The 27,614-nt window shown below is 35.5% G+C and overlaps 3 protein-coding genes and 1 long non-coding RNA gene across 4 annotated transcripts; 3 read left to right on the top strand and 1 right to left on the bottom strand.

Annotated features, from left to right (window-relative positions):
• Positions 1–1,577: 1,577 nt before the first annotated feature.
• On the bottom strand, positions 1,578–6,682 carry LOC113732980 (putative high mobility group B protein 11). The gene is made up of 6 exons (XM_027259063.2): positions 5,665–6,682; positions 4,780–4,855; positions 3,782–3,944; positions 3,482–3,595; positions 2,674–2,897; positions 1,578–2,281 (listed from the first exon to the last, which is right to left on the bottom strand). The coding sequence occupies exons 1-6, from the start codon at positions 5,895–5,897 to the stop codon at positions 1,961–1,963; spliced, it is 1,131 nt and encodes a 376-aa protein (XP_027114864.1). The 5' UTR covers positions 5,898–6,682; the 3' UTR covers positions 1,578–1,960.
• LOC140037066 (uncharacterized) lies at positions 2,107–2,445 on the top strand. The gene is made up of 2 exons (XR_011840985.1): positions 2,107–2,221; positions 2,380–2,445. It is a non-coding gene; the product is annotated as an uncharacterized lncRNA (long non-coding RNA).
• Positions 6,683–8,459: 1,777 nt separating the features above from the next.
• LOC140036453 (uncharacterized) lies at positions 8,460–9,146 on the top strand. Its single transcript, XM_072077876.1, has one exon. The coding sequence runs from the start codon at positions 8,460–8,462 to the stop codon at positions 9,144–9,146; it is 687 nt and encodes a 228-aa protein (XP_071933977.1).
• Positions 9,147–12,520: 3,374 nt separating this feature from the next.
• LOC113732979 (solute carrier family 40 member 3, chloroplastic) lies at positions 12,521–18,468 on the top strand. The gene is made up of 14 exons (XM_027259059.2): positions 12,521–13,084; positions 14,079–14,289; positions 14,426–14,489; positions 14,848–14,972; positions 15,076–15,165; positions 15,249–15,425; positions 15,535–15,609; positions 15,898–15,999; positions 16,082–16,196; positions 16,296–16,442; positions 16,625–16,731; positions 16,818–16,931; positions 17,144–17,440; positions 18,136–18,468. Exons 1-13 carry the CDS (start codon positions 12,924–12,926, stop codon positions 17,435–17,437), a joined length of 1,782 nt encoding a protein of 593 aa, XP_027114860.1. The 5' UTR covers positions 12,521–12,923; the 3' UTR covers positions 17,438–17,440; positions 18,136–18,468.
• Positions 18,469–27,614: the final 9,146 nt, after the last annotated feature.

The raw sequence follows: 27,614 nt of genomic DNA, 5'->3' as shown, positions 1-27,614 counted from the left end.
TGGCCGGTAAGAAAATTATAATGGAAGGGCAAAATTGTAATATAACTGTCCTTATAGTCAACTAAGCTTAGTTATTACAATGATGACAATCAAGTCTCAACCATAGTTGTCAAAATCGCGATCCGGATCGTAGGATCGTACGATCCTACGATCCGGATAACCAAAATCGATCCGGATCGTATGCAGAGTCGCAAATCATATTAATTTTTTGCAGGATCGCATAGAATCGTAGCAGGATCGTGTAGGATCGTGCAGGATCGTTCAGGATCGTATAGGATCGTAGGATCGTACGATCCTACAATTTTTTGTAAATTTGTGAAATACGAAGCTCTATTTTGCAAATAAATGAAAATATTTGTGGTATATTTGTAATTTATCAAAGAATTGCAACCTTTAATTGCAATTAAGAGCTTTTGGTAGGATCTTACGATTCTACGATCCGATCCTACGATCCGATCCTGTGAAACTAAAATCGATCCTACGTAGGATCCCGATTTTACAAACCTTGGTCTCAACACATTGGGAAAAGCCGAAACAGAAATGCTGCTAAAGGGGTCCAATCAGGTGCAAGGAAAGTGAAGGCATGCAGCATTCATTTGAAAAATAGAGTAATAACATTTCCATTCGGAATTTTTGTTTGCACAAACAGGGGCAATTCTTACGTACAAGGACGACCATAAATCGTCCAATAATATTTTGCCACATCACAAAAAAAAGCAGCTCTCTTGGCACACCTCTACGCATTTAGTACATATGTAAGCTCAGTTATTACAATGATGACAATCAAGTCCCAACACATTGGGAAAAGCCGAAACAGAAATGCTGCTAAAGGGGTCCAATCGGGTGCAAGGAAAGTGAAGGCATGCAGCATTCATTTGAAAAATAGAGTAATAACATTTCCATTCTGAATTTTTGTTTGCACAAACAGGGGCAATCCTCACGTACAAGGACGACCATAAATCGTCCAATAATATTTTGCCACATCACAAAAAAAGCAGCTCTCTTGGCACACCTCTACGTATTTAGTACATATGTGTTAATAATTCATTTTGTTTGATGGCTACTACTTCTTGAGTGCCGAAAGGGGTATTTATGTATTTATCTAGCAGACTGGCACAAAATAGCATCCAAAGCCAAAAGCCAAAGAGAATAGTTGGACAAGTACCTAAAAGTGTAAAACCGGAACTCCCAAAGGATAAAATTGGTAATCCCTAGTGGTAAGCAGACACGCGGTGAACGGTGAGTAATCTAAACCTACTCCTACTCTATACTAAGTAGAATCCAAAGGAGTTCACTAAGTAGAATCCAAAGGAGTCAAAGGAGAACTTAAGGGGATTGAACCACCGGTCCAAACGAGTGCCTATGCACCCGCTGGCAAAATTTTTCTAGAAAATTCAAGTAGAACCTTAAAACTCTCTTAATGACCAACTACTACGACTCGAGGAGTAATTGATTTCTACATTGCGATATTCAACTAGTATAGTTTGATATCAACTATCAAGATTTTCAAGCTCAACAGAGATGGTCCAGTTTGAGGAATGCAAGCAGATTTTTCACAAAAATGGCTGCAAGATAAATTTAGAAAAGATTGTGCTTACTATACATCAAGTGGAAGGCCACAGCTAGCAGTATATGTACAAACTACAGAACACTACAGCACCGAAATGGCACTCAGTCACTCCCCAGTTATACATGTACGGTGCTGTACAGTCTGTGCATATAGACAGATACCATACTTTGCAGACAAAAATGGGGAGTCAAGGCACCAATACTAGGTTACAAACAAGTTGAGGATAACATAAACCACTGATATGTCATATTAAGAACACGGACCCAAGCGCATAGACCACTCTCTTATATCCACAATGAGAGTTGAAGACACCTATAACGAAACCTAACCCATGCACCTTCCGTGCCAAAATTACCAAGCAACTGCCCTTTATGGGTTCCTGTGAGCCTTTCAACTGGGTGTATCTGGAGGGCTACGGAACCCGTCCCAAGTCATCTGAAACATGGGGTCACTGGGTCGTCGAGTCTTCAACATTTGAATGGTTGATTCAACCAATGACTCATCGGGAAGACAAAAGTTTTCAGCATCAGCCTCCAAAGTCACATAATAATCATCATTTATTAGTGAAGACTGGCCAAAGTTGATTAGGGCTGAAGCTGAATCCTTGAGCGTATTCTCGGATTTCAGAACCTTTTTGTCAATATATTGCATGTAAACTGCCATCTCCCTGTAAAATCTTTCTCTGTCCTTCCTACTTGCTTCAATATATGGCTGCAAAATGAAAGAGCACAAATCATCAGAAGTAAGCATCATTCAATTTGTAAGAGGTCCAAATATTCTGATATTAATTGTATAACTTGTCATTGCAGAGGTGCAATGAATACTTCAGCAATCAAAAAACGGCAGCTACAGAAGCAAAAATAGGCCTAGGAAAATTGCAGGAAATATCAAACACACATGAACAACGTTAAAGCTAATGATAGGGCACATTTAGTATTGGTGTTAAGGTTCTAGCCTCAAACGGTACTGTTTTCCCTAATAACAGCTAAATTAAAGAAGTTGTGGTTTCAGCATGCAGCAGAAGACATATCATATCAACATATTTCAATCTGTACAGCTTACTGCTACGACAAAAAATGATGAAAAGATCGAAGGAACTATACCAGCCGATCATCTTCGGAAAGGTGCTTCCATGCGTCAATTGCCCTATCTCTTATGCTACGGCTACCAGAGGCTTCCCCGTGTATCTTCCTTAATCTCTGACATTCCATCTTAAGAAACAGCTGATATGAATTTCTTGCTTTTTGTGGAGCACAAATATGTCTCATCACTGTTTCCTCATCCAAAGATGTCTGGAAGGTGGTTTTCTGCTCTGGTGTTCCAGGCCCTGCTCGAACTTCAAGATTGATTACCACAAAAAGGATAGGTACATTCAAGTCACTAACAAAATCTTCCAGTTTTAGTGCACCATGTAATAGATCAAAGTTTTCATGCTGATTTCTCAGAGCTGAGAATAACAGCATCTTAAAATAATCAGCACGAATTGAAGAAATCCAAAATCCAAGTTATAAGACCAAAGCATTAATTCAAAGTTCAAGTGCTTGTGGCACAATCCAACAGGGATCCAAGGGCTTGTTGTACTGTGCATTTAATTCAAAATCCAAGTCATTGTGGCACAACTCAAGGATCGAATGCACTGACACACTAATGAGTTACTGATAAGTACTCGTAGCAACATGAATGTATGAAATCTGAGTAGCCCTTAAGTGACTCATCAATCAAAATAGATTAAACCTCTATGAAGAAATGTTAAAAAAAAAAAAATTCCAACCCCTGCTAGCTCAGACTGTATAGCACTACATTGACTTGATACTTTTACCCTTCTGGCACCTCCAGAACATTTCCAAAAGGTTTCATGTATATTTAATCTATGCATGATTTCAACTTTTAAGGAAAGATAAAGTTATGAACCTGATGATCCTTGATAAATATCAAGAATGCATTTCCTTTTTCCTGCTTCATAATCTTGAGAGCAGCATTCACAGGATTTTCGCTTCCCGAGCAAGGAATCATAACTATCACCACCTGCAAATTATGCCTATGCTGCTCAGAAAAATAAGGAGACAGTATTCTTTTATCTCCAAAGCTAAATAAATAGGAAAAACATACAGCTGCATGGTTGAAACCATACATACAAATTTCTCAATCAAACTCATAATGACGGAAGGGCTCTAAACTAAACGAATAAAGCAATTTTAGTAGCTTGTTTACCTGTCAGTTTTGACACTTTTGCAGGAGTCCTGTAGTGGTGTATTTGCTCATATTGGCAAAGGAGATTTTCATAAACCTTTTGAATTTGACTTGGTAAGATGGGGGCATGATTTTTGACACTCAATGCGGATGCAACTTCATTCCATTTCCCATCTTTTGAAACCTGAAATTTATTTGAAAGCTTATATAATTCCAGAGATGGAACAATTGCCTAATCAACAAAATATAGGGATGGAATTTCAGTTTATATACAGCAAGGGGCTTTCTGACATATATATCTTGTAGGAGGAATTACTTGTTCTTGTCAAATTATATTTTTCGTAGTCTCCATCTTTTTCTAAGGCTCATTATTCGAATCACATTGTTTATTTAATTAATAAAGGTAACCCTAGATAAACAAAATCATGGCCAAACACTACCATGGTACACAGACAGCCTGGTAATATAAACATCAGGGACTAAAATGATTCTGACACGTGTTCAACTTTAAAATCCTTTTAATAAGTTTGATCCCCTTCACAAAACTGAAAAAGATGTATCAAGTAAAGCTAACTATATATTGAACTGTCAGCAAAAACCCAAAAATATCAGGGAGATGTTATGGAGAAACAACTCAGCCCTAAGCCATAAATGCACAATTAGCATCCATTGCTTTATACAAACAGAAAACCTAGTTGAAAAATCGCCTGTGAATAAGAATGTCTGAAGTCCTCTAGTTGAAAAATTAACCAAAGTTTCTTTTGTCTCTCGAGTTTCTTTCAGAAAAGGAATCGACTTTTATTTTCAAATTCAGCTATAAAAGTATACCGATTGACTCCCACATGTACTACAAACTACGAGTGTGCGCAAAACTGTTTGTTAAAGTGAAAAATGATTGAATTGGAGAAAGAGTGAAGGATAGATGTGCCCATCGAGAATTAAAAAGATAGTGATGACTTTGATAGCGCTATGGAAAGAATAAGTCATAAGTTACTTCAAATTGAAAAGCCATGATATACCTGATAAGATCCCCCTCTCTCGGTCACTTCCTTGAAAACAAGATGCAAGTCCATTTTTGCTTCCCGGAAGTTAAAGCTGCCATTTTTATTCAATCAAATTACTTTCGGTAAGAAAAATGAGTCAAACCAACGTAACCCTAACCAAGTATGCACATCGAAGTAGCTCGAGAAAGGATCATTCTAACAACCAATGAAATTTAAATAATCTAGTTAGGACTCATTTTGTCATTTATCACAACATGAGCTCTCTCTCTTCCAGTGTAGAGCATTGCTTTACAATGACTTGAATCACAGCAAACTTCCCGAACTAACTAAACATAACAGGCAGAGCCCTCATTACTAAACATAGTCATTGATGTTTTGCAAATGAAAATCTGTAACAAAGTCGACGGTTTCCATTCTGGAATTTATAAATCTCATTCTTCTCTTTCAACTAGATTGTCTCTGGTAAGACTCAAAAGCTAAAGATCAAAATCGCTTTTCCTCTCCTTGACGAAAAAAGGTACAAAGTACAATAAGAAAGTTATAATTATTTTTCAACACATATTGTTAGAGTTAGACCTTCTAATTCTAAGAAAACAGAGCTCAAACATAAGTATATTTCGATAAAAATAAGAGATCATTACTCATTACATGAATTAACATACATTGTAGTGGGTGAGATCATTTTATTCTGGAGAACAGAGAACATCTAGTTATGTGTTTTTTCAGCATTTTAATAATCCAAAGGAAAACTTAGAACAAAAAACATCTTTAAGTTTAAAACCACAATTCAGGAACTTAGCAAGTTGCTCTATAGTCTTTATACATGCTGAGGCGTGCATGCATGGACACACTCATTTCTACAGAGTGTTAAACTAAAAGATTGGAACATAAGAGACTTACACTAAACTGAGCCCTGAGGACTCATTCAACTTGATAAGCTTTTCATAGAAATTATCAATAGCAGACTTTTCTTCCAAACTCTGCTGATCAGTGATGGCCTTCTCCGAAACCCCTTCCTCACAAGCATTTTTATCATCAGAACGTTGAGCTGAGTGATCCTGATTCTGATTATGCTCATCACATTCCTTGATTTTCTTCATCCTTGCATAAGCATTCCTCTTATTTCTACCCATTTTCTCGCAACCCCCTAATCAATTGTGGGCTGAAAGCGCATTTCCTGTTCGGTTGGGTGGATGGCTGCTTCAACCTTGGGAAATTAAAACCACCATCGTACTGAAAGTGGGCACCAGAATACCACAAACTGTTCATAATTTAATTCTTTGTCAGCAAATGCTCGAACAGGTGGCGTGCATGCATCAGACATTGGTCCCCAGTAGACAAGATATCCACCGTTGGTAGTGGAATGGAGGCCAATTCTTTGTGGGATTTTGGCTTCCAAGGTTTACAACACATTACTGTGGAATCTCAGCGTATTGTTTCTTTCGATGAATTTGTCTAGGAATTGCGTGACAGAAAACTAATGTATAAGCACATTCTTGGAGAAAGTGGACACCACTTAATGGTTCATGCATGAAAAACATGCCAGGTAGAATGTGGAAAAATTCTTTTCCTACGTCGGAGTTCTTGGCCATTTCTTTGTTTTTGGATTATACAGTTGGAAAAGTATTTTCTTTATTCAGCTTCGAAGGGGTATAATTTATCACTGGCTAATGCATCGCCATTAAAGCATAACTTACCAATAGACTTCTACTGTTTGCAATAACTTCCATGTTAAATAGGAGAATTTTGTTGCAAAATTAATGAAAATAGGTTCCAATTTGATCATAACCAGACCCGTGACCCCTCCATCTGCTATGTTATGGGTGCAACATTCTGCATTTACAATAGGATCATTGATTTTTTTTTTTCTTTTCTTGTAATGAGTTCATTTTTATATCTTTATATTCCTTGCATAGCGTGTGATCCTTGTTCATGTTCCTTTGGTAGGGGGTTGATATGACTGGGGATATAGGATGATTTTATGCAGTTTCTTTGAAATGGTTGTAGTCATGGCTGTTAAAGTGCTAGCCGTGATTCCTTTTCTACCTTTTTTTTTTTAAGAAAAATATTTATGTGATTTCGATTCAAATTACTGTCACAAGTGAAAGCAGCATTAGTGAGATCCGAACACAACATTTTAGGAAAAAGAGGTTCTCACCAACTAACGACAGTGATTCATTCTATATAACATGAAGAGTGTCATAATCCACGAAATCAGAGCATCGATCGTGAGATCTAAACACAACCTTTTATGAGGTTCTTACCAACTAAGGCCACTGCCAGGGGCGGAGGGAAGGGGGGTTGCCCCCCTCCAATTGTTAAAAAAAAATTTCTAAGTAAAATTTTTTTTATTATTATGTTTTGCCCCCCCAAAAATTGATCAAAAAATTCACTTTGCCCCCCAAGAGCCCAAACAATAATGTTTGAAAGTTATTTGGACTTGGTCCAAATAACAGAGAATTACCACTATTTTCTTAACGGAGAATAACAGACTTAGTCCAAATAACTTACCTATTATTTTCTGAACTTCACAATTGCCGTTTTTCACCAATTCACCTCTTATTTTTTTCTTACAGAAAAGTCTCAACTCTCAACTCCCAACTTCAATTCCCTCTTCGATCTGCAGTTTTTTTTTTTTTTCATTTCAAAATACAAGCTAATGCTCTATGGTAGAGAATTGTAACTCCTCAGTTCTCACACGAATTTTTCTGCAAAAATTGAAACGCGCGGCTTTGAAACTGGATGTACCAAAAGCTCTGAAATTTCAATCTATTACCATTTACCAGGTTAGTTTGACATTGCATTTATTTAGTGAAATGTGGGTGTAAACAGTTCGTCCGCCAGTTGTTTGATGAATTACTCGAGAGGGACTTGTATTGTTTTTCGTACTTGGCCTTCTGAATTCGGGTGATAAGCATTTATTTTAGTTGATTCTGAGACTGGTTTCCTTTTCTAATTTTCATACTAATTTTATTTTGAGGATCCTGTTGGCTTCCTTGGGTGATGGCCGGGCTTTTCAGTCAAGCTGAATGGCCGAAATTTGTAAGGGAATTAGGGAAACCAGTCTTTTGCATTGGTCAAATTCCCATCTCTATAGGCTATAACCAGTATTTCTCAATCAATTTTATTTCGATTACAGGTTATTGTTTTGTTGCAAATATAGTGGTAATGGCTAACAGGACAATTGATTCTTTTTTCAAGAAAATACGTCTAGAACCAAGTGGAAGCGGTGAAACTTCTTGCCCTCTTCGTGATTCTTCTCCTAAGCATCAAACAAAGAAATTTTGTAGAGCTGAATCATTAGAGTTTGATATTTCATCCATAGAACGTGATCCTGCAAAGTGAAAATCCATTTGGGAATATCTAGAGCATCAAAGGGATGAGGTACGAAGAGCATATATTAAGTTTGGGCCATACCAACCTGAGCTTCCGATTGAATCAATGGTTGTTGACAAGAAGGGCCGATGTTTCCTTTTCTCTTGGTATAAATTGTTTCCAGATTGGTTGGAATTTTTTCCAACAAAGAATGCTGTCTTTTGTCTTCCTTGCTCACTTTTTTCCAAGCCAACAAACCGTTTTGGATCAATGGCCTTCACAACTAGTGGATTTAGATCATGGAAGAAGGTAAATGATGAAAAAATTGTGCTTTTTTAAATCACATTGGAAAAGATCATAACTCATCACACAAAGTGGCAATGCAATGCTATCATGATTTGGGAAACTCATTGCAACATCTTGATAAAATTATTGAGAAGCAAAATTCTGAGCAGGTTGCAAAAAATCGGTTGCAACTTCAAGTTTCCATAGATGCTGCAAAATGGTGTACATTTCAAGCGGTGGCTTTTAGGGGTCATGATGAAAGTTTAGATTCTAACAATCGAGATAATTTTATTAAGTTGATCAAGCATGTGTCTTCTTATAATGAAAAAGTGGCTACTATGGTCCTTGATAATGCTCCTCGAAATGGATCTTGTACTTCTCCTACGATCCAAAAGGAGATGTTGTCCATTTGGTCGAGCAAGATACAAAAGTATATTCGAGAGGAGATTAGTGATTCAAAATTTTCTATACTTGTTGATGAGGCTCAAGATAGATCAAAAAGAGAGCAAATGGCTATTGTTCTTAGATTTGTGGACAAGCAAGGCTATATTCGAGAGAGATTTTTTGACATTGTTCATGTGCACGAAACCAATTCCTTGACTTTGAAGAAGGAGATATGTGATGTCCTTTCTCGCCATAATCTTAGTGTGCAAACATTCGTGGCCAAGGATATAATGGAGCTAGTAACATGCGTGGAGAATGGAATGGACTGCAAGCATTATTTATTCAGGAATGCCCCTATGCATATTATATTCACTGTTTTGCTCATCAACTGCAATTAACATTGGTAGCAACATCTCAAGAGGTAATTCCTGTGGAACAATTCTTTACATACTTATCTCTTCTTATAAATTTAATTTCATCTTCTTGCAAACGTGAGGACCAACTGAGAGCTGCTATAATTGCTGAATTGATTGCTATTGATGAACTTGAGACTGGTAGGGGTCAGAATCAGATTGGTACCTTAAAACGGCCAGGGACTACAAGATGGGGGTCTCATTTTAGTTCTATCTGTAACTTATTCACAGAATATGAAGACATTTGCTCTGTCCTAATTGATGTTATCAATTATGGAAATACATCAACTCAAAGAAGTGAAACTAACAGAGTTTACGACTTCATGACATCCTTTGATTTTGTTCTTGTTATGCATATGACGAGGGACATTTTAGGATTTGCACAAGTACTTTCTCAAGCTTTACAATGCAAATCTCAAGATATTTTGAATGTCTTTAAATTGGTTTCAGTAACAAAGGATCGACTTCAAAGTTATAGAGATAATGGATGGAATGAATTGTTCACCAATGTAAAGACATTTTGTGATGCACGAAATATAGAGATGCTTGATATGAATGTCATTTATAAAACAGGTCGAGGAAGAATTCAAAAACAAAATGATCCAATTAACATGGAGCATCACTACAGGATTGATGTATTTTGGCAACGGTTGATTCTCAAATACTTGAAATGAAGAATAGGTTTAAGAAAGATGTAATAGAGTTGCTTATTCTTAGTTCAGCATTGCACCCCAAAGATAATTTTCAGGCTTTCAATATTGAACAAATTTGTCAACTTGCAAATAAGTTTTATTCAGGTGACTTCACAGATCAAGAGAAGTTACACTTAAGAACTCAATTAGAACTTTTCCAAATTGAGTTTTCCTATAATTCTCAGCTTCAAAATTTGTCTTCACTTTAGGAGTTGTGCCAAGTGTTAGCAAAGACAAGAAAGTCAATGTGCTATACTCTTATTGATAGATTGATTCGTCTTATTTTGACTCTTCCTGTTTCAACAACTACAACAGAGCGTGCATTTTCTGCTATGAAAATCATCAAGACTTGTTTGCGTTCTAGGATGGAGGAAGACTTTCTTGCTAACTCTATGATAATGTATATTGAGAAAGAAATTGCTAGAACTTTTGATATAAATTCAATCATTGATGACTTTGATAAAATTAAAAGTCGTCGTGCACAATTTCATATGTCTCACACAGTCAAATAGATTTGTAAATATGATGATATTTTTATATATGTGAAGCGTATAAGTAATTTTCATTCTATATAAGGTTGTTTCTAATCTTGTGGTATATATGTTCACATTATTTTTTTTGTAAATATATTTTACTTTCATTGCTATAGACTCCCCCCCCCAAAGTTAATTCATAGCTCCGCCACTGGCCACTGCATTCTACGTAACGTGAGGGGCACCACATTCTACTTAGTAGGTAGAATCGAATGACTTTTTATTTGTGCAAATTTCACATACATTTTCAGTGGTTAGGCACTTTTTAAAAAATACCCTTTTGTGGATTAAAAAATCTCCTATTATTATACTTATTGTGTTCTAGGTTTAAATGGAAAGAAAAAGGTACTCCATTAATGGAAAATTTCACCGTATATATATATATATATATATATATATATATATATATCAATAGTATGATTATTTACTTGATTATGATGATATGATTTTTTTCTTAAAAAATGCTCCCAATCGAACATTAGCAATCTATACTTTTTCTTATTTGTTTTGAGCTTTTTTTTAATATAGATTTCAAATGTTCATTTAGGTCTTCCAAAGAAAAATATGAGAGTGCGAAATGTCACTAAACTATTGCGAGGTGCCGGTTTTGGTCACTAAAATTTTTTCATAGCCGAAAATGTACTGAACTAGTAAAATCTGTACCGTTTTGATCACTCCGTGATCTTGTGCCATTAGGAGAGGCGGAAAGTAACTTTTTGAGGGACAATTTCGTCTACGCAGCTTTTGTAGGAAAACTTTCGTCTGGTAAATGAAGGGTTGAAGCTTTTGAGGGTAATGTCTTCACGGAGTAGGATCATTTCGACAAGTTGAAGGGGGAATTAGAAGTAGTGAAAAAAAATTTCTGGCTGCAAGGAAATTGGAGAATTCTTTTAAAGGACTTGTAGATTTTGTTCATGGAAATAAGGGGAGGCTTTACTCTTCTTCTGAATTAGATCAGGCAATGTCCAGCTTCGACTCAATTGCAGCAGCCTCCATTTTTGGAGATTTTTTGAAGAATTTTAGGCAACAGACCCGATGTCTTGACGATTCTGTTCATCAAGGTTGACAGGGTTTTTATTCTCTTCTTCTTAAGGATGGATTGCCTTCCACTGTAGCAGATCGAGAAAGGCTAGAGAATTTTAGGCAACCAATCATAGATTTTTACAAAGGGATGTGGGATTCCATGGTGCAACTCTTTTCGGAATCCAGAATGAGATATTTGCAGTAGCGCTGGGAGCATCACTTGACGGGTGAATGGGAAGAGATGTCTTATGAGAGAAGTGAATTCATTGGTCTTCTCATATCATTCCAACAATGTTGAGAACATTCTCTGCCTTGGTATAGTCTGTGATTCATTGGTCTTTTCAATCTTGGAACTTGTTCGAATGAACCCAACATTACTGGAAGAGTTCCATCGCCCTGGCCGGGAGTAGAAGCCTCAAATTTATCAAACATTTTCTAGTTGTGGCTCTATTTGCAGCACATCTTTGTTCTTGATTTTAAGAGATGGAACTGTTGTCCCTTCATTTAGCAGACGTAATTTTTCCCACAAAAACTGTGCAGACAAAATTGCCCCTCAAAAAGTTACTTTCCATCTCTCCTAACGGCATAAGATCACGGAGTGATCAAAATGATACAAATTTACTAGTTCAGTGACATTTTTTGCTAATTAAAAAAGTTTAATGACCAAAACTGGCACCTCGCAATAGTTTAGTGACATTTCGCGCAATTTGCTCAAAATATTACTAAGGTCTTACATCAATAGAATCAAGTAACTAGTAGCACTATAGAGTACGACGATAGTGCAATTACGTTAGTAAAATGTGTTTCTATCTATTTTTCACTCTGTTTTGATTGCTATTTTTTAGAGTCTTTATAAAAAAAAGTACATTATAACAATTCGATATATGTAAGATAAAAAAAAGATTGAAAAATGTGTTTACTAAAAATATAAAAAAATTTTTGATAGGAGTTCAAAATTGACTACAAAATAGCAAACAGTTTTGGAAATCAAGTTTTGTGCCTGATCAAAGCATCGAACAAAAATGAAGGAAATAGAAGTAAGTACAACTGAAAATTAAAAAGGAAAATAGCTTGGCCGGACAGAAATCTGGAGACCGATATGTACACACGTCAACAGTAAATTAACGGCCTTTAGACAATCCAGTTGTTGGACTTTAGAATTGTCCGTCCATTACCTTCGTGTCTTCCTATCAAAAATTTTCCCCTTTTGCAGGATAAGGAGGAATCAGAAATGCCAGCCCTCAAAATTTTTTACCCCTCCAGATTCTTGAAATCTTAGAACTCTCAAAAACCCTAAACACAGAACATTCCCCTAAACAATAAAAAATAAAAAAAGGCGAACAACATTGTAATCCTCGAGAAAAGATTATTGTTTGCAGCCTTGATAATACTAAAACATTCAGCTGCTGAGAAGGCTGCATGAGTAGTCATCAAGAGCAAAAGCAGAGGTGCTTCAAGGCAGTGTTCTTGGAGACTCAGACTATCTTCAGGAATCAAGAAAGAGTGGAACAATCATGGGTGTGGTTGTCATTGCCAATCCTCAGCCTCATTTTTCATGTTCGACTTTCAGCTTCAGTATTCGCCAAGCTCCTCATCCGAAGTCGTCTTGTCTTAGAATACGCCCTGGCTTCTCTTCTCGTCGATGGTTGAACTGCCCCAGATTAATCCCGTCTAGGTGTGTATTTTTCTGGGTTTATCTTAGATTTTGTAATACTATTCTCTTTTTGTGTTTATAATTGGTTAATTCTGGAAACATTTTGGTGCAAATGGTAGACGAAATATGTGAAAGGTTCTTTTTTTTTTTTCTGTTTTAAGCGAAAAGGTACCAAATTTCAGATGCTAATAAATCAGTGCATAGTCAAGAGTTGGTAGGAGGGGAAAGAATGACTTTTGCACAAGTTATGAGTAGATGATTGGGACTTGGGAGTGTAATGAGTCCCAAAAGAATTGCTTTTCTATGTAAAGGAAAGCTTCAAAATTATGCCATGGCTGATGCTACGTTTAAGGCTTAATCTCTAACAAAAAAAATGGTTAATGGCAGTTTGTATAATAACCTTGAGATTTGAGTCCAAAGAGTTCAAATATAAGGGATTCAAACAGGATTTTACTTCATTGCCCAGACACCTTTTAAACGAACTTGGGGTTTTGGGTTTTAGGACTTTATTGGGGGAAGCCTTGTGCATTGCATTTTGTACTAAGCTTTTGGTTCACAATATAGTGAGGCATGTCTCAGGCATGCTGGACGATAGCATAAGGGACTAGGCAGCAGTAGTTATAGTTCACCTTCAAGTCAGAACCTCCTCTGGTTTTTCGTACACTTGTTCTGTCTTTCAGCATTTTCAGAAGTAAGATTATGATAGGTCTTCCAATGGATTTCATGGACGAGGAAGATTTCTTCTCAAATTTTTTTGTCTGAAATAGGTTGCAGATAATAAATTAGTGACTGGTCCATTCTTAAGGTAAATCAGTACATTTGTGAAATGAATAACTTGATTCTTCACCTTGGGGTGAATGTTTGCAAAGCACTGATTGCACAGGAGATTGCCACAAAATGGCCTCAGTTACTTGAATGCTCATATTTAACCTGGGAATTGTAATTTCAAGCTAATTGAATTCATAACCCGGGATGAATCATTGTTGACCATGTGCTATATATTGATTTACTGCAGGCTTGAGCATTTTCATCCAAAGTGTTCAGCAACAGAAACTGATGTTTTTAATCAGCTTGCCGCTGAGGAAGAAATTTCAGAAGATCTCACAGCTTCTGAGTCAAACTGTTCTGTTCAAATTGTCCATCTCAAATCTGATGTCTTGGAGACTGAAGCACTCAATTTATTGGCTGAGGGCACTTTTGTAGACACGCTTTTGACAGCATTGCCTGTATGTGTTCCATTTAAAGATTTCTTTATATTGTGATCTCGTCAAGCATCCTCTTACCATGCAAATTGTTGCTTCAAGCTCTTTTTCTTTTTGGTGTTTTGTGTGCTTAACTTGCCTCCTCTTTTTCACTTCATAGGTTTTGTCAGAGGAAGAGCAGAATATCATAGCTGCAACTCCAGCTCATCCCGCAGGATTGTATGGTTAGTTCGTTATAAGTTATGATTGAGAATTCTAGGCTGGGTTCGTGCTAATGACTGATGGCACTATAAGCTTAAAATAAGCAAGTCAACTTTCTGGGAATGCAGAAACTTTGCTCTACTTTTAAGTGAAGAAAATCAAAATCAGAGAACGGACTATGCTTTTGCTGGAAAAATCTCATTTTATTTCAGGATGCTCTCTGATGGAAAACTAATTAGATTTTAAATTTTTTATGCTCATTTATGTGCATTGTCTAGGTGGTAAGATGGAAAGATATGTTCAATTAAAATGCTTACTTTCATTAAATTACCTATATTGGTACATCAGTTGAGCTTGTGACTGACTGTGAAATCATACCAGCTCTGTATGCTAATTGCTTGGCTGGGAATGTGGTGGAACAGCTCTGGAGTTTTGCCTGGCCTGCTTCCATTGCTTTGCTCCATCCAAGTCTTCTTCCTGTTGCTGTGATTGGTTTTTTCAGTAAGGTATTTATAATCTGTGTTTACAGTAAGAAAACAATGAGAGAAAAGAGCAAAACTATATAAAAGAAAAGGGTACATCATTTTTTACATGTTCCATGTTCAACAGCTTGCAGTGATTGTTGGAGGTCCGTTAGTTGGAAAGCTCATGGATCATTTTCCCAGAATACCTGCATATAACTATTTGACAATTGCTCAGGTACTTTTTGTTTACTTTCCGTAATAAGTTGGGATGAAAAACCTTTTCTGATCTTCCCTTTCCTAATACTTCGTTTCTGTCAGGCAGCTGCTCAGTTGTTGTCTATAGGAATGATTATTTTTGCTCACACTATTTGTCCCACATCAACATCATCTATTCTTCTCCGGCCTTGGTTTGTTATACTTGTCACGGCTGGGGCAGCAGAGAGATTATCTGGATTGGCCTTGGGAGTTGCAATGGAGCGTGACTGGGTTGTTCTGGTACTGCTAATTCAACTCCCTCTTGCTGTCTTCTTGCATGGTGAATACACCTTTTCAACTCCAGTAAAGTGTTTGAGTGGTGTATTGATTAGCATTTTTATTTTTTTAGTTAGCAGGAACTAATCGGCCAATTGCTCTTGCGCAAGCTAATGCTATCATTAGCCGAATTGATCTCCTTTGCGAGGTGATTGTTGTAATACATTCTCAGTTCGTTCTGGAAAGCCTTCTTTTACCCTTTCCTTTGATCTAGTCATTACTCTTCTTTGTTGCTTCTTTTTTGGGGTTCTGGTGCATATAACTGTCAATTTAGCATTAATTTCTGCTACATCTAAGAAAAGATATACTAGTCCTCGAGTTGAATGAGTGCCCCCTAAATCATATTATTTGGATCAGCAGTTGATTTAGTTAGTGATGATTTGAATGTTTAAGAGAACAGGTGTCTGATAAACTATTCGGTCTTACATTTTTGCAGATTGCAGGAGCTTCAGTATTTGGTATTCTTCTGTCTAAATATCCTCTGGTTGCCTGCTTAAAGCTTGCTGCTGGTTTGATTATATCTGCTCTGCCAATTACGGTAGCAATTTACTTGGCTCTATTATGTATGCTCTCTGCTGTGCCTTGTGCCATTCTATTGATATTTTTCCTGTCCAATTTAGGTGTTCCTCACATGGTTAACCAACAAGCTATCTGCTGGTGTTCTTGAACGCCCTAAACCTCCAAGTTGTGGCCGAAATTCTAGTATTGAATCTTTGACAGATGATGAGAATATAGGTGAACAATATTGTTATCCACTGTTTGGAGAGTAGGGACCTGTTATTTGTGTACCAAGTCTTGCTAAGGTGCGCTGAATCTAATCTTTCCTGTTATCAGTGTACAAGAGTTTGCAAGCTATCAAGCATGGATTGGTTGAATACTTGAAGCAACCTGTTCTTCCAGCTAGCCTAGCATATGTGCTACTCTGCTTCAATGGTGTTCTTGCTCCCAGTGAATTAATGACAGCATTCTTAACTCAGCAAGGTATTTTTTGGACTTCAATCTTGGAGTTGTCATGGCTTGTGGGGCGCAGCTAGAGGATAGCTTAAAAAATCACATATGAGTAGCTTTTTGTGTCTCTATCACAATGCTGTGTCCTTTTCTTGTTCAACCTCTAGGCTGGTTTTGTGCAAATTAAGATCTGGGTGTTCTTGAAATTGTCTCAGGTTTAAATCCATCTATTATTGGAGGCTTCAGTGGGTTATGTGCTTTTATGGGGGTAGCAGCAACTTTTGTTTCAGCAAGCCTGGTCAAGCGATTGGGCATTTTGAAGGTTTCTTTTTTAAGAGATGCAATGCTTTTATTCATTCTAAATATATTCTTCAAATTCTAGGCCTAAGTCTCATGACCTTTAACCAGGCTGGAGCTGCTGGACTGATTTTTCAAGCTTGTCTTCTTACCATAGCTATTGCTGCTTATTGGACTGGATCTATTTCTCAGCAGACACCACTTCTTTTCTTCTTATTTATGATTGTAAGTTGATTTATTTTATTATGTCACATGTTTCTAATTGCAAGTTCTTCATGAGAAAATGTCCTTAATTGTCCTTTTATATCTTTTGTGATCTAGAAGTCTTTGTTCTTCAAAATGTTGTGGAACAATTGAAAACTTTATTATAGACATATTCTTGTCATCACTCAATGTTTCTTCAACATTTTGGTTAACTATGCACATTCACTGTACAGATACTTTCAAGATTGGGGCATATGTCATATGATATTGTTGGCCAACAAATTCTGCAAACTGGAATTCCAGAATCCAAAGCAAATCTTATTGGGACGACAGAGGTTTCTGTTGCAAGTTTGGCAGAGTCTGTAATGTTAGGGGTAGCTATAATTGCAAATGATGCTTCACATTTTGGGTTCCTAGCAACACTTTCATTTCTATCAGTGGTCGGGGCCGCATGGTTGTTTTGTAAATGGTTGGTAAATCCTACTGATACGCAAAGGAGCCTTCTCTCATATGACCTAAAGTTTTGACATGTAAGTACCAACAAATTGCCATAATGATCTAGTAGCATGTTTTTATTTTCTTTAATTTCTTAATCCTTTTTATTGTTCATACTTGATAATCTGCGTGAAGTCTGCACTTTTTATTTAAACAATCCTAACTTCTGCGTATAATACACTAGTTGCTGATAAGGACCATCACTTTTTAGAAGTTGAAACAAGCATTGAAAAGAGGTTTTAAGGTTACATGACATAGGAGTAGAGTATGATTTCTGTTTATTTCCTTGGCATACATTTACTGTAAATTTGTACGTTAAGCCTCTTACTAGAGGTTGATTTACAGTCAAATTTTTTAGTTTTATTGCATGAAAGCCGAGTCTACTGGGGCATCGTGTTTTGGACAATGTGAGAGTAGTAGAGAATTCAAAGTTGAGGATAACGTTTAGAAAAAAGCTTCATTTCTTTTAGGCCAGTTTAGAACTCTCCTGAGTTCGAGTATAGCAGCTGGCCAACCTGAAACATATGTAGCTCTACTGCTGCTTGACACATCACCACTAGAAAACTTGTCTTACCATATTACTAGTGCAAATCCTGTGTGTTTGTGCCAACCCTCTCCCCCCCCCCCCCAACCACCACCACCACAAAAAAAAAAAAAAAGAACAGTTGAGGATTGGATTACTTGCAATGTCATCATTTTGTAACTTGTAGTTTTTTTCCATATTCAACAGGTACAATACAATAGGAACAAGTTGACTGAAATCCAACCTTATATACCCTATTTTGGGGGATGGAATCTTTATTGAGGCATGCACAAGGTATACCTTCCCAAAGAACTTGGCAGTTTTGGTAAAATAGTATACTGTTCATGTAGAGTTGATGATAAATTTTTGTACTGTATACTTGTGATGTCAACTCTGACATTCAACCATCCATACCTCCTTTCCCCCATATCAAGAAGAAAAATGGATTTCAAACAAAGATGACTTGAGTAGTACATAGACCTAATACTTTGTAAATATTCATTTGTCAGATAGTGTTTCATTGACACTTGTGATAACTAATTCTTGCTCTTGATTCCTGTAACATCCACTGCATGTGATTCTAGATGATAATAAGTGAGCATTATCTCCTCATGCTATGTTTCTATGGGTATTTTGTTGTTTCTTAATGCTTACAGGACTTCCTTTTGAACAGAAATATCAGAATTTATGAAATTGCATTTAAGGAAAAATTAGTGTAGGCAATCTGTGGTTGCATTAAACTCCATATATAACTCTGCTGTTTAACTTTGTGCCATGTGTGCTCGTATATGGCGACTTGTGAAATGAGTGCATGTGTGATGGTACGTTTTACAGTTCAGCAACATTTTTGCACTCTTGATGCAACTTTTCCAGCTCAGTTGGAGATTGGTTGTTTACTTCTTAAGCTATGCTTTTGAATTTTGAAGTTAAATTACATTTAATAGTTTTATAGTTGGCTATTATTGGTGTGAGAAACCCAATTGAGGTTATCAAGAGAGGTTGGTAAGGAAGCTTTTTGAAGTAGGAGTGGCCTAGCTACTCGTGCTAAGGTATCTTGTGAAATCAGCTTGTTCCTACGTCAGGCAGGGACATGCTTTTGAACTAATAATTAAAGTTGTGTCTGCCCTTTGGATGACTTTCTTGCTGGAAGCTTGTTCAAAATAATTCTGAAAGATAAAATCAAGTGGAGTTGGTGTTATAACTTGTTTTAGAATGGAGGATCCTCCATCCACTAACTAGAGAATGTAATTGCCAGAAGTTGTATAACATTAATTGTTATGTGTGACATAAGAGTAATATGCTAATTTGGTTCACCTTGTCTCTCCGCAATCCATGTCAAGATGAAACAGATGAAATCTTCTGTAATACCTGTTGATTGACCCAAAATAGAGAACCAAAGAAAAGATCCTAAGCATTCCCTCGTACAGCAAGCTAGCTATAAACCTAGAAGCCCTGCATTCAGAAAGTCTCTCTCAATATTCATGGCCAAACATATTCTTTCTGTCATCATCCCCTTTCTATTGCCGAGGCTGATGATTTTTGAAATGGGGGTGATGTTTTGGTTCATTTCCAGAAACGAAAATATTTGTGGCAATGGTTCTTGAATGCTTTTCCTCCCATTCCTAGACGTGCACCTGCAATACTTTATAATCCCTGAAAAGCCTGCAACTTTGCGAGTCCTCTCCGTGTGAGGAGCTTACTGCAGTAAATATTGATCTATTGTCAGTTCCCAATACAAGCTTCGCTTCAGATGTCACCAAGGATCATTTTAGAACAGCAAGAGATCAGCAGACAAGAAATTTTTCACAAAAAGACGTTCGTTCTTCATGTTGATGTGCAAGTAAGTGCAATTATCATCAAGTCTCTGGAAACAACTCGCTAAAAAGAGCCAGGGGATTAATGAATGGAGCATGCATGATGAAGCCATCAAGCTGTCGGCCTCACGGTAAATTTTGCAAAGCCCTGAGATGGAAAATCGATCTCAAATCAAACTTTGCATGCCACTGTGCATTTCGTCAGGGAAGATGTAAGCAGCAGTGCATGCAACTATACCAAGATTCTTTCTAATGGTCGATCCTAGATAGACAGTAGCATTATTCAAGCTAGAACTAGAGGCCTTGAAGCTGTGGAGGAGAAGAGAAGAGGGTTTCAAATCACTGCTGCAAAACATGATGAACGTCAATAGGGTTTTGTCAAATCTGTTAGTATTAAATTGAAACTAGCCAAATCCAGTTCGGCCCAATTCAGTACGGATCACTGGTGCTGAAACAAAACTGCGACTACTACAACCTTAGCTGGCAGTTGGCACAGCACTTCCTGTGACGGTCCATGTTTGTTATAAGGACCAGTATTTTATCATCTTCACATTCTGCCACATGATTTAACAGTAGTTGTAACCTGCACATGTTTCCACGAGAAGTATTGACTGCGTTTTTGCATGGGTCCTCCTGCGTCTGCATGAGGTGTATTGCTATTGCATGCACTCATTTCTATTACGGTCAAAGAACTGCACCTGTAAACGAGATAAAAAATAATCATAATAATAATTCCAGCAGCATATATGTCACGCATGCTGAAGATTTTGTTTTCTTTAACCTAAAAAACCATACAATGAATAAAAGATGGATCCATACGCCTCTCTAAAATAAAAAGAATATTAAAGCAGTCCACAAAAGTTAGAAGAACAACTCAAGTAGTGCATAAAGTTGTCCTATAACACAATACGGAAATTCTCATTGAAATAGTTACATCACGTCTGGCAATAGAAGTGCTGGAAAAAGTGAAGCCCTAATGTTACGGTGTTTCCTTTAAGCTTTTTGGCTCTTTGAGACTTTATGCATACAAGCAATGAATAGTTGAAATAGCATAACAGGAAAGACGTAGAGCATACTCCGGCTTTTGCTGGCTTCTATGTCCAGTTATGCACTCAACAAATTTCTTCGGTTCTTGCGGGTCCAGAGGTCCAAGACTTCTTGATATTCTTATGGCTGCAAATGCAATATAGGCGTTGGGTTCGGCAATAATTATAATTTTAATTTGTGGTAAGATACAATTTTCATTGGGCGAATTAGTTGAATTTGAAGAGGGCACAATAGGCATTGCTCTAAACCACATATTCCCACTTTTTATTGTACCAACCTATTTTATATAATAATTAAATCATAGAACTGTAACGAAATATACGATCAACCAACATTTATGGGAATTTTCATTTCAAGATTTAAAATATCTTGATCCGTCGCAGTGAAAACTATCGCCTCTCAAATCCTCCAACTGATTAACCCTGTCCCAAAGAATAGCTGTAAAAGGCGAATCTTCGTTACTTATCATTTATTCGCAAACTTCATGTTGTTTAGACGCATCCACAAAATATACCGGGGAGTGGGGGGGGAACCTGTTTTGGTATATATGATTAGCTCAAAATCACCGAGTATTGTGCATTCAAAGTCGTTATCTTGTCAAAGCCCATCTCAGATTTCAGTTCATTAATGTTACTTGGCAGAAGGATACGTGTTACTTGACGATTTCGAGGATTCCATGGGGGTAGAAAACAGAGCTGGCCATTATTGCAAGGATTCCATGTGTTACTTGACGATTATGTGTTTTTCCTTATGCTACAAGAGATGAAGAAAGTAGACAAAACAGACTCAGGAACTCTTATAGGACGACAAATACAGAGCTGGCCGTTATTGCAAGGCTCCTCAATCTTGACTAAGCTGTTGCAGAAGCCCAAGATTACCTAGTTTTGCGAAGAGAATGGTGGTTAATCGTGCAATTTCTTGTAAACTGAAATGTTTAAGTATTCCTTCCTCCTGTGGGATTTTGAACAGAGAAGCCAACTACACGTACCCGTCACGCTGTTGTGTGCCTGAGCAAAGATTCCAAGAAAGAAAGCCAGAAATTTACCAAATGTCACTGCTCCCAACCTAGTCATCTATGACCCAACACACGCTTCAAATTTCGTATCGATGCTTCCATTGAACAATACAACAACAACATTACTATTATGCTGCAGTACGGAACTGCTATTGCATAGTGGTTTTCGTGTCATTTTGATGGCTTAGGACCTAGTAGTCAGTGGTACAAGTCCTGAACACTCATATATAGACCTTTTAGCGCCAATAATCTTATATAGACAGATACCATTGAAGTAGTGTTTGTATACGAGATTATTTGGATTTTTTTTTTTGAAAATATACTGCAGCATTTTTTTAATGATGTGATATATGTGAGATAAAAAAATAATTATAAAAATAAAAAGGTTGTTGAAAAGCATGTTTATAATGTAATTAAATAATTTTGTAATGCAATCAAATCACTTTTACAGGCTTATCTATACCACGCTATTAAATAAAATCTTGGCTGATAGCAAATGTCATTTTCATAGCACCTATTTAGTTCTGCATACGTGTTTTGGTTAAAGTGTTTAAATAGTATATTATTTGGAATAATTTTTTGAACAAATATTACTGTAACACTTTTTGATGTGATAAATGTAAGATAAAAAAGTGATTAAAAATGTATTGATGATACATGTAAAATAAAAAATTACAACTAAACTGCAATCCAAATGTAATTCACATGAACAAAGTTTGGATAGTTTTAATTCCCATACATTTTTTTGGTCAAATAAACTTTTTTTTGTCATTTCAAGTCGCTTTGTTTGGATTGCAACTTTTTTTTTTTTGAAGGGTTTGAGAAATATTCTCTTAACGTATTTTTGAATCACTATTTTACCTCACAAACATCATATCTCAAAAAATTACTATAGTACTACTACAAAATGCAATTCAATCATGTTCGAAACTGTGACATTATTAATAGCCTTGGCTGATTTCAAAGTACAAGAAAAATTCTTTAGTGTATGTTGTGTGCACAATACATAGAAAAGCCCTACCTAAACGACATCTGATTCATACGATAGATACAAATTAAATTAAATAACGCCCATTCTCTTAATTTTAATTATATAGATTTTCAGTAGATTTTTAAGATATAAGCTTTAATCCGTAATATGAGCCACAAACTTAATCCTAGTCAGTGGCTGCAGTGGTACGTTGAAGGACTCCTACTATGATTATGCAAGCTAGCCTAGGCCATGCCCATCAATCTATTTGATGGTATCCCTCTTTGATTAGATAGATGTCTTTCAAAATTTTCTTTTCTTTCGGTTTCCTATCATTTCATTTCTTGTCTGTCAAACAAAAGAAAAGAAGAGAAGAGAGAGCAAAAATTTCAAGTTACAAAGGAAGGCAGTCAGTCGTCAGTCACATTCACGTGAATCAAAGCAATAAAATGCACTACTACCGCCATCCTTATGCTCCCTCCTATCCCTCCACTCTCCCTCCTGTTTTTGTCGCCTATCTATTAGCAAGTAGTCTCAATTTCTATTTCACTCATTCTTTCGGCCGGAGAAATTCCTGCAAATATTTGCTTCAATTTTGAGGATATTTTCTTTCTAGTTTTTACATTTAAAATGATTCATTATCGTCACCCACACATTTCAAAGGATTATAAGTCGTTTGAATTGGAGTTTTTGAAAATTTTTGCAGAAGAATACGGTGTCACAATATAATGTATATAAGATAAATGTTAAAAAAATATTAAAAACTTTTCTTATAAAACTCACAATTCAAACGGGCTCTTAATTTTGTCATGACACTCATTCTCAACCTTATTTTGCCCTAAAACTATCACATGCTACCCTTGCAATACTGGTAATTTAATGATTAAATTTTTATACACAGACAGTATAGTGATTTTTTTACATTAATAGTTTTGAATATATATCACATGTGTATTATGTGAATTTCAAACTAAAATTCATGTTATATGATATGATCTAAACGTGCTACTATAAAAAAAAATTATACACTGATAGTATATTTAAAAGTCATTCGTAATTTTATGAATAGAATGGGCATAAAGATTGTTCTAGCCCATATTCTAATTATGTGTCAATCACATGCTAATTGTCACTTCTCTATATATTAACAAAGCTATTTTATTGTCATCATCAAAGTGCATGTATTAATTGGATAATGCAAGCACTTTGTTATCGAAAACTTTCCTGTTTAAATTGCATTTTTTGGGAGATTTTTGTGACAGAGTAACAATTTAACATTTTTTTTTCAAAGATAATTGTGTGATTGGAAATTGTATTAAATACTCCCAAAACCCAAAAAAGATATTTGAGAAAAGTAGCAATTAGTTACACCCTCCATTCCTATTTAAATGATCCCAATCCAGTGTTCTAGTTTATCTGTCCTTTTACTATATCAAGAAAGCATTTATGAAGTTTTTTTTTTGTCAAATTTACCCTTATTTATACTCTCAACTTTCTTGAGTTGGGATTATGAGAAATTAAATGCAGTGTTTGTAGCATTAAACATAAAAGTAGTTGAAAGATATAAAGGATAGTTTTGGAAAGTCAAGTAAAATTTTTATTGAATTTTAGAAACTAACTTTCTTAATCTAAAAGATTGAATTATTCAAATCATTTAAATAGGAACCGAGGGAGTAATATGCTTACAAAATAGGAATTAACACGTAATTTTACAAATGCTGATTGTTTGGACATGAAAAAGGTGTGTAAATATTTGTTGAATTTCTCATCATTTAATGAGCATATTAAATTTACCCGCCCAGAATATGGCTCGAAATGAGAGTACCTGAATAAATCGTTTGAATATGTGAAGGACCAAAACACAAGGTCCAGAAATGAATCTAGAGGACTAGAAAATAATAACCTCTAAATCCAGGGGCCTATTTATGTAGCCTCAAAATGTGGTGCAGCCGAACCGATGTATTATTGACATGGTAAAATTTTCCTTACAAAGTTTAGTTGGCTAAACATTGGATTGAATAACACTTTGCCCTCTCTGAAAGTAGGAGGTAACAACACATTAAGCCCCTCAATGAAAACAATAGGCACTTTATTCACTTGAAAATATTCTCTTTAGTGTGTGTGTTAAGTATTCCATTTGAAAAAGTAGAAAAATAAAATGCTTAAAAATATTAGCAATTTTGTCTTTAATAAGATTAATCCTATGGAAGCATTAGTTATTATTTATAACATCTTACATATTAGATTAGTCTATGATATATATTAGTAGGTAATATATATAGTATATATTCATATAAAATTCGATAATTCAGTCAGTAGTTACGAATTCGATACTCAATTTTTAATATATATTTTCAAATTATTTTACCAAAATTTAATCGGGAATTCAGTAATCAAATTTGAATAGCTATTTCCAAATTGTTTTGCCAAATTTTAAAGTTTGTATATCAATTGGTTTTTATCAAATTTCGTTTGACTGGTTTTTCAAAATTTTCCTGAAATTTGAAATTTGAGCACCTCTAAATGTGTGTTATTTCTAATGAAAACATTTGATACTAGATGTGGCTTCTATTCCTCAATAAATATTATTTATAAATTATTACTATTTATTAACATCATAAAAATACGTTATTTATCAACATCACAAGGGTAAAATTAGCAACATATTTAAGCAGTAAATTTGCATTAATAAATGTCCTTTATAAATTACTATTATTTATCAACCGCATAAGGGTACGTTATTTATCAATAATAACATATTTCAGGAATACGTTATTTATCAATAATAGTTAAGCAGTCCAAACACAACACTTGCCACAAATATCAAATAAAATATTTCAAGTGATAAAGTGCGTACTATTTCTATTGAGGGGGCAAAGTGTCTTTACCCCTATTCTCAGGGGAGCAACGTGTTATTAACCCCCCCGCTCTAAACATTTCCATGGCTTGGTTCTTCACCAACGAACATAGAAAAGGAAGATGGTCGAGGAAAACCTCGTCACCCAGCAAAGATGCAAGGATTCGTGGAGGAAAACTTCCAAGCTTTTTGAAGAAAGCGGCAGTTCATTTTAAAAAAGAAGCTGAAACAGTAGTAGTATTTGAGTTCCCAAAACTCGAATGAATTTTGATTATTGCACAAAGCACATAGTCCCACCAAAGACCTTGAGAATAGACATATTTCGAAATGCACATCTCTAGACCACCTAGAAATTTGAGTTGGATGGATGCATAAACTTCCATCCATCAATCCCTAGATTACCTCACATTGAAAGGAGAAATGAAGAAGTGGTTTGGATTGCCGATTTCCGTCAAAAAATTACATCGTTTTTCGTGATCACATTTCCCTATTACCTTTTTTCCCTCACATACATCAAATAACTACAGTAATTTTTCCATGAAAAATCACGGAAAATGCAATCCAAACACAACCTAAAATCTTGTAACTAAGAATCATAAGTACCATGGAGTGAAGGCAATTTATTTTCCCCTAGTTTCTGTTCCGTATGGAAGGTGATTTGTAATTCTTTTTTGGAATATAAATGTTGACTAAGTCCGTTTAAATTGCTATTTTTTTAAAATTTTTATATAAAAAAATAATATTGTAATTTGATGTACTTGAGATAAAATGATGATCAAGAAATAGATTTACAGAAAACATAAAATTTTTTTGGGAACCCAATTATGAAAAAATTGTCAAAAGAAAAGTTCTTGAAGTTAGGTTTGTTTGGACAGTTTATTTCATGAAAAAAAAGTTTTCAATTCTTTTTTGAATATAAATGTTGACTAGGCCGTTTGGATTGCTATTTTCTAAAATTTTTATAAAAAATATAATATAATAATTTGATGTATGTGAAATAAAAATCCTGTTTGGAAAATGAGTTTTTTGGATGTTTGTTTAAAACTTTACTGTAACTTACCGTAGAAGTTTTTAAAAAAATTTTTGAAGTGTATTTTTTTTTTTAATATTTTGAAATGTATAGTTTAAAAACTTTGAAAAGTTTTTTGAGATTATTGTAATTAAAGTTTTTAAAAAACTTGTAGCAGACAAACTTGGCAAAAAACTTGGCTTCCAATGATCAAGAAATGAGTTTATGGAAACATAAAATTTTTTTTAGGAAAACATGACAATCGAAACATATTGGCCTACCCAATTATGAAAAAATTGTTAAAAATTTGTCAAAAGAAAAATTCTTGAAGTTATTAGGTTTGCTTGGACAGTCTATTTCTTGAAATTAAAAAAACTAGCATTATAGATATGTTTTGTAATTACCTTTCATATTCTCAAGCACTTTGATATTGCATACATATTATATCACAAAAAGTGTTTATATATATACATTATGTATTTATTTATTTATTTCAAATAATTTTCTATCCAAAAACACATGCTTTACGACTATTAAAAAGCAATAGTTTGAAAACAAAGAAAGATAAAATCGGAAAAGTCTATGACTCCATTATACTATACTATTACTAAACTATAACCATGCACTTGCAGATTCTAAAACTTCTTTATCTGAACCTTAATAAAGTGCATCTGATGGAGGTTATGCAATTGTAATCACGAGTGGTCTGGAGACTAAGTCTGTGTATAGAATATAGACACCTACATGTTTGTCATGTGTGTTCGAGTGGTAGACCGATGGTGGCAAAAAACTCAAACATAACTGGTAAGGGATAATACCTTCCCGTCATTTCCCACAACCCAATGCTCCCAAACTTTCATCATTTTCAGTTAGACAAAGTTGGTAAAGTAGAGATATTAATAAACAAACAATAGACTTGACAAACTAGCTACAAAGCAAAAGATAAGGATCATCAGCCCATCACATTTACTCTC

The sequence above is a fragment of the Coffea arabica genome, chromosome 2e (genome assembly GCF_036785885.1).
Source record: "Coffea arabica cultivar ET-39 chromosome 2e, Coffea Arabica ET-39 HiFi, whole genome shotgun sequence".
In the NCBI taxonomy this organism is placed as follows: Eukaryota; Viridiplantae; Streptophyta; class Magnoliopsida; order Gentianales; family Rubiaceae; genus Coffea; species Coffea arabica.
Note: the sequence above shows the minus strand (reverse complement) of the source record. Positions and strands in the feature narration are given on the sequence as shown.

Bases quoted from the DNA above. Each gene is read 5' to 3' on its own strand.
- LOC113732980 (XM_027259063.2), bottom strand. From the start codon at position 5,897: ATGGGTAGAAATAAGAGGAATGCTTATGCAAGGATGAAGAAAATCAAG. The intron at 4,856-5,664 runs GTAAGTCTCTTA...TAAAAATGGCAG, and splicing joins TCCTCAGGGCTCAGTTTAGT to CTTTAACTTCCGGGAAGCAA. The intron at 2,898-3,481 runs GTTCATAACTTT...AAGTTCGAGCAG, and splicing joins TATTTATCAAGGATCATCAG to GGCCTGGAACACCAGAGCAG.
- LOC140036453 (XM_072077876.1), top strand. From the start codon at position 8,460: ATGCAATGCTATCATGATTTGGGAAACTCATTGCAACATCTTGATAAA.
- LOC113732979 (XM_027259059.2), top strand. From the start codon at position 12,924: ATGGGTGTGGTTGTCATTGCCAATCCTCAGCCTCATTTTTCATGTTCG. The intron at 14,973-15,075 runs GTATTTATAATC...CATGTTCAACAG, and splicing joins TGATTGGTTTTTTCAGTAAG to CTTGCAGTGATTGTTGGAGG. The intron at 16,732-16,817 runs GTTTCTTTTTTA...ACCTTTAACCAG, and splicing joins AGCGATTGGGCATTTTGAAG to GCTGGAGCTGCTGGACTGAT.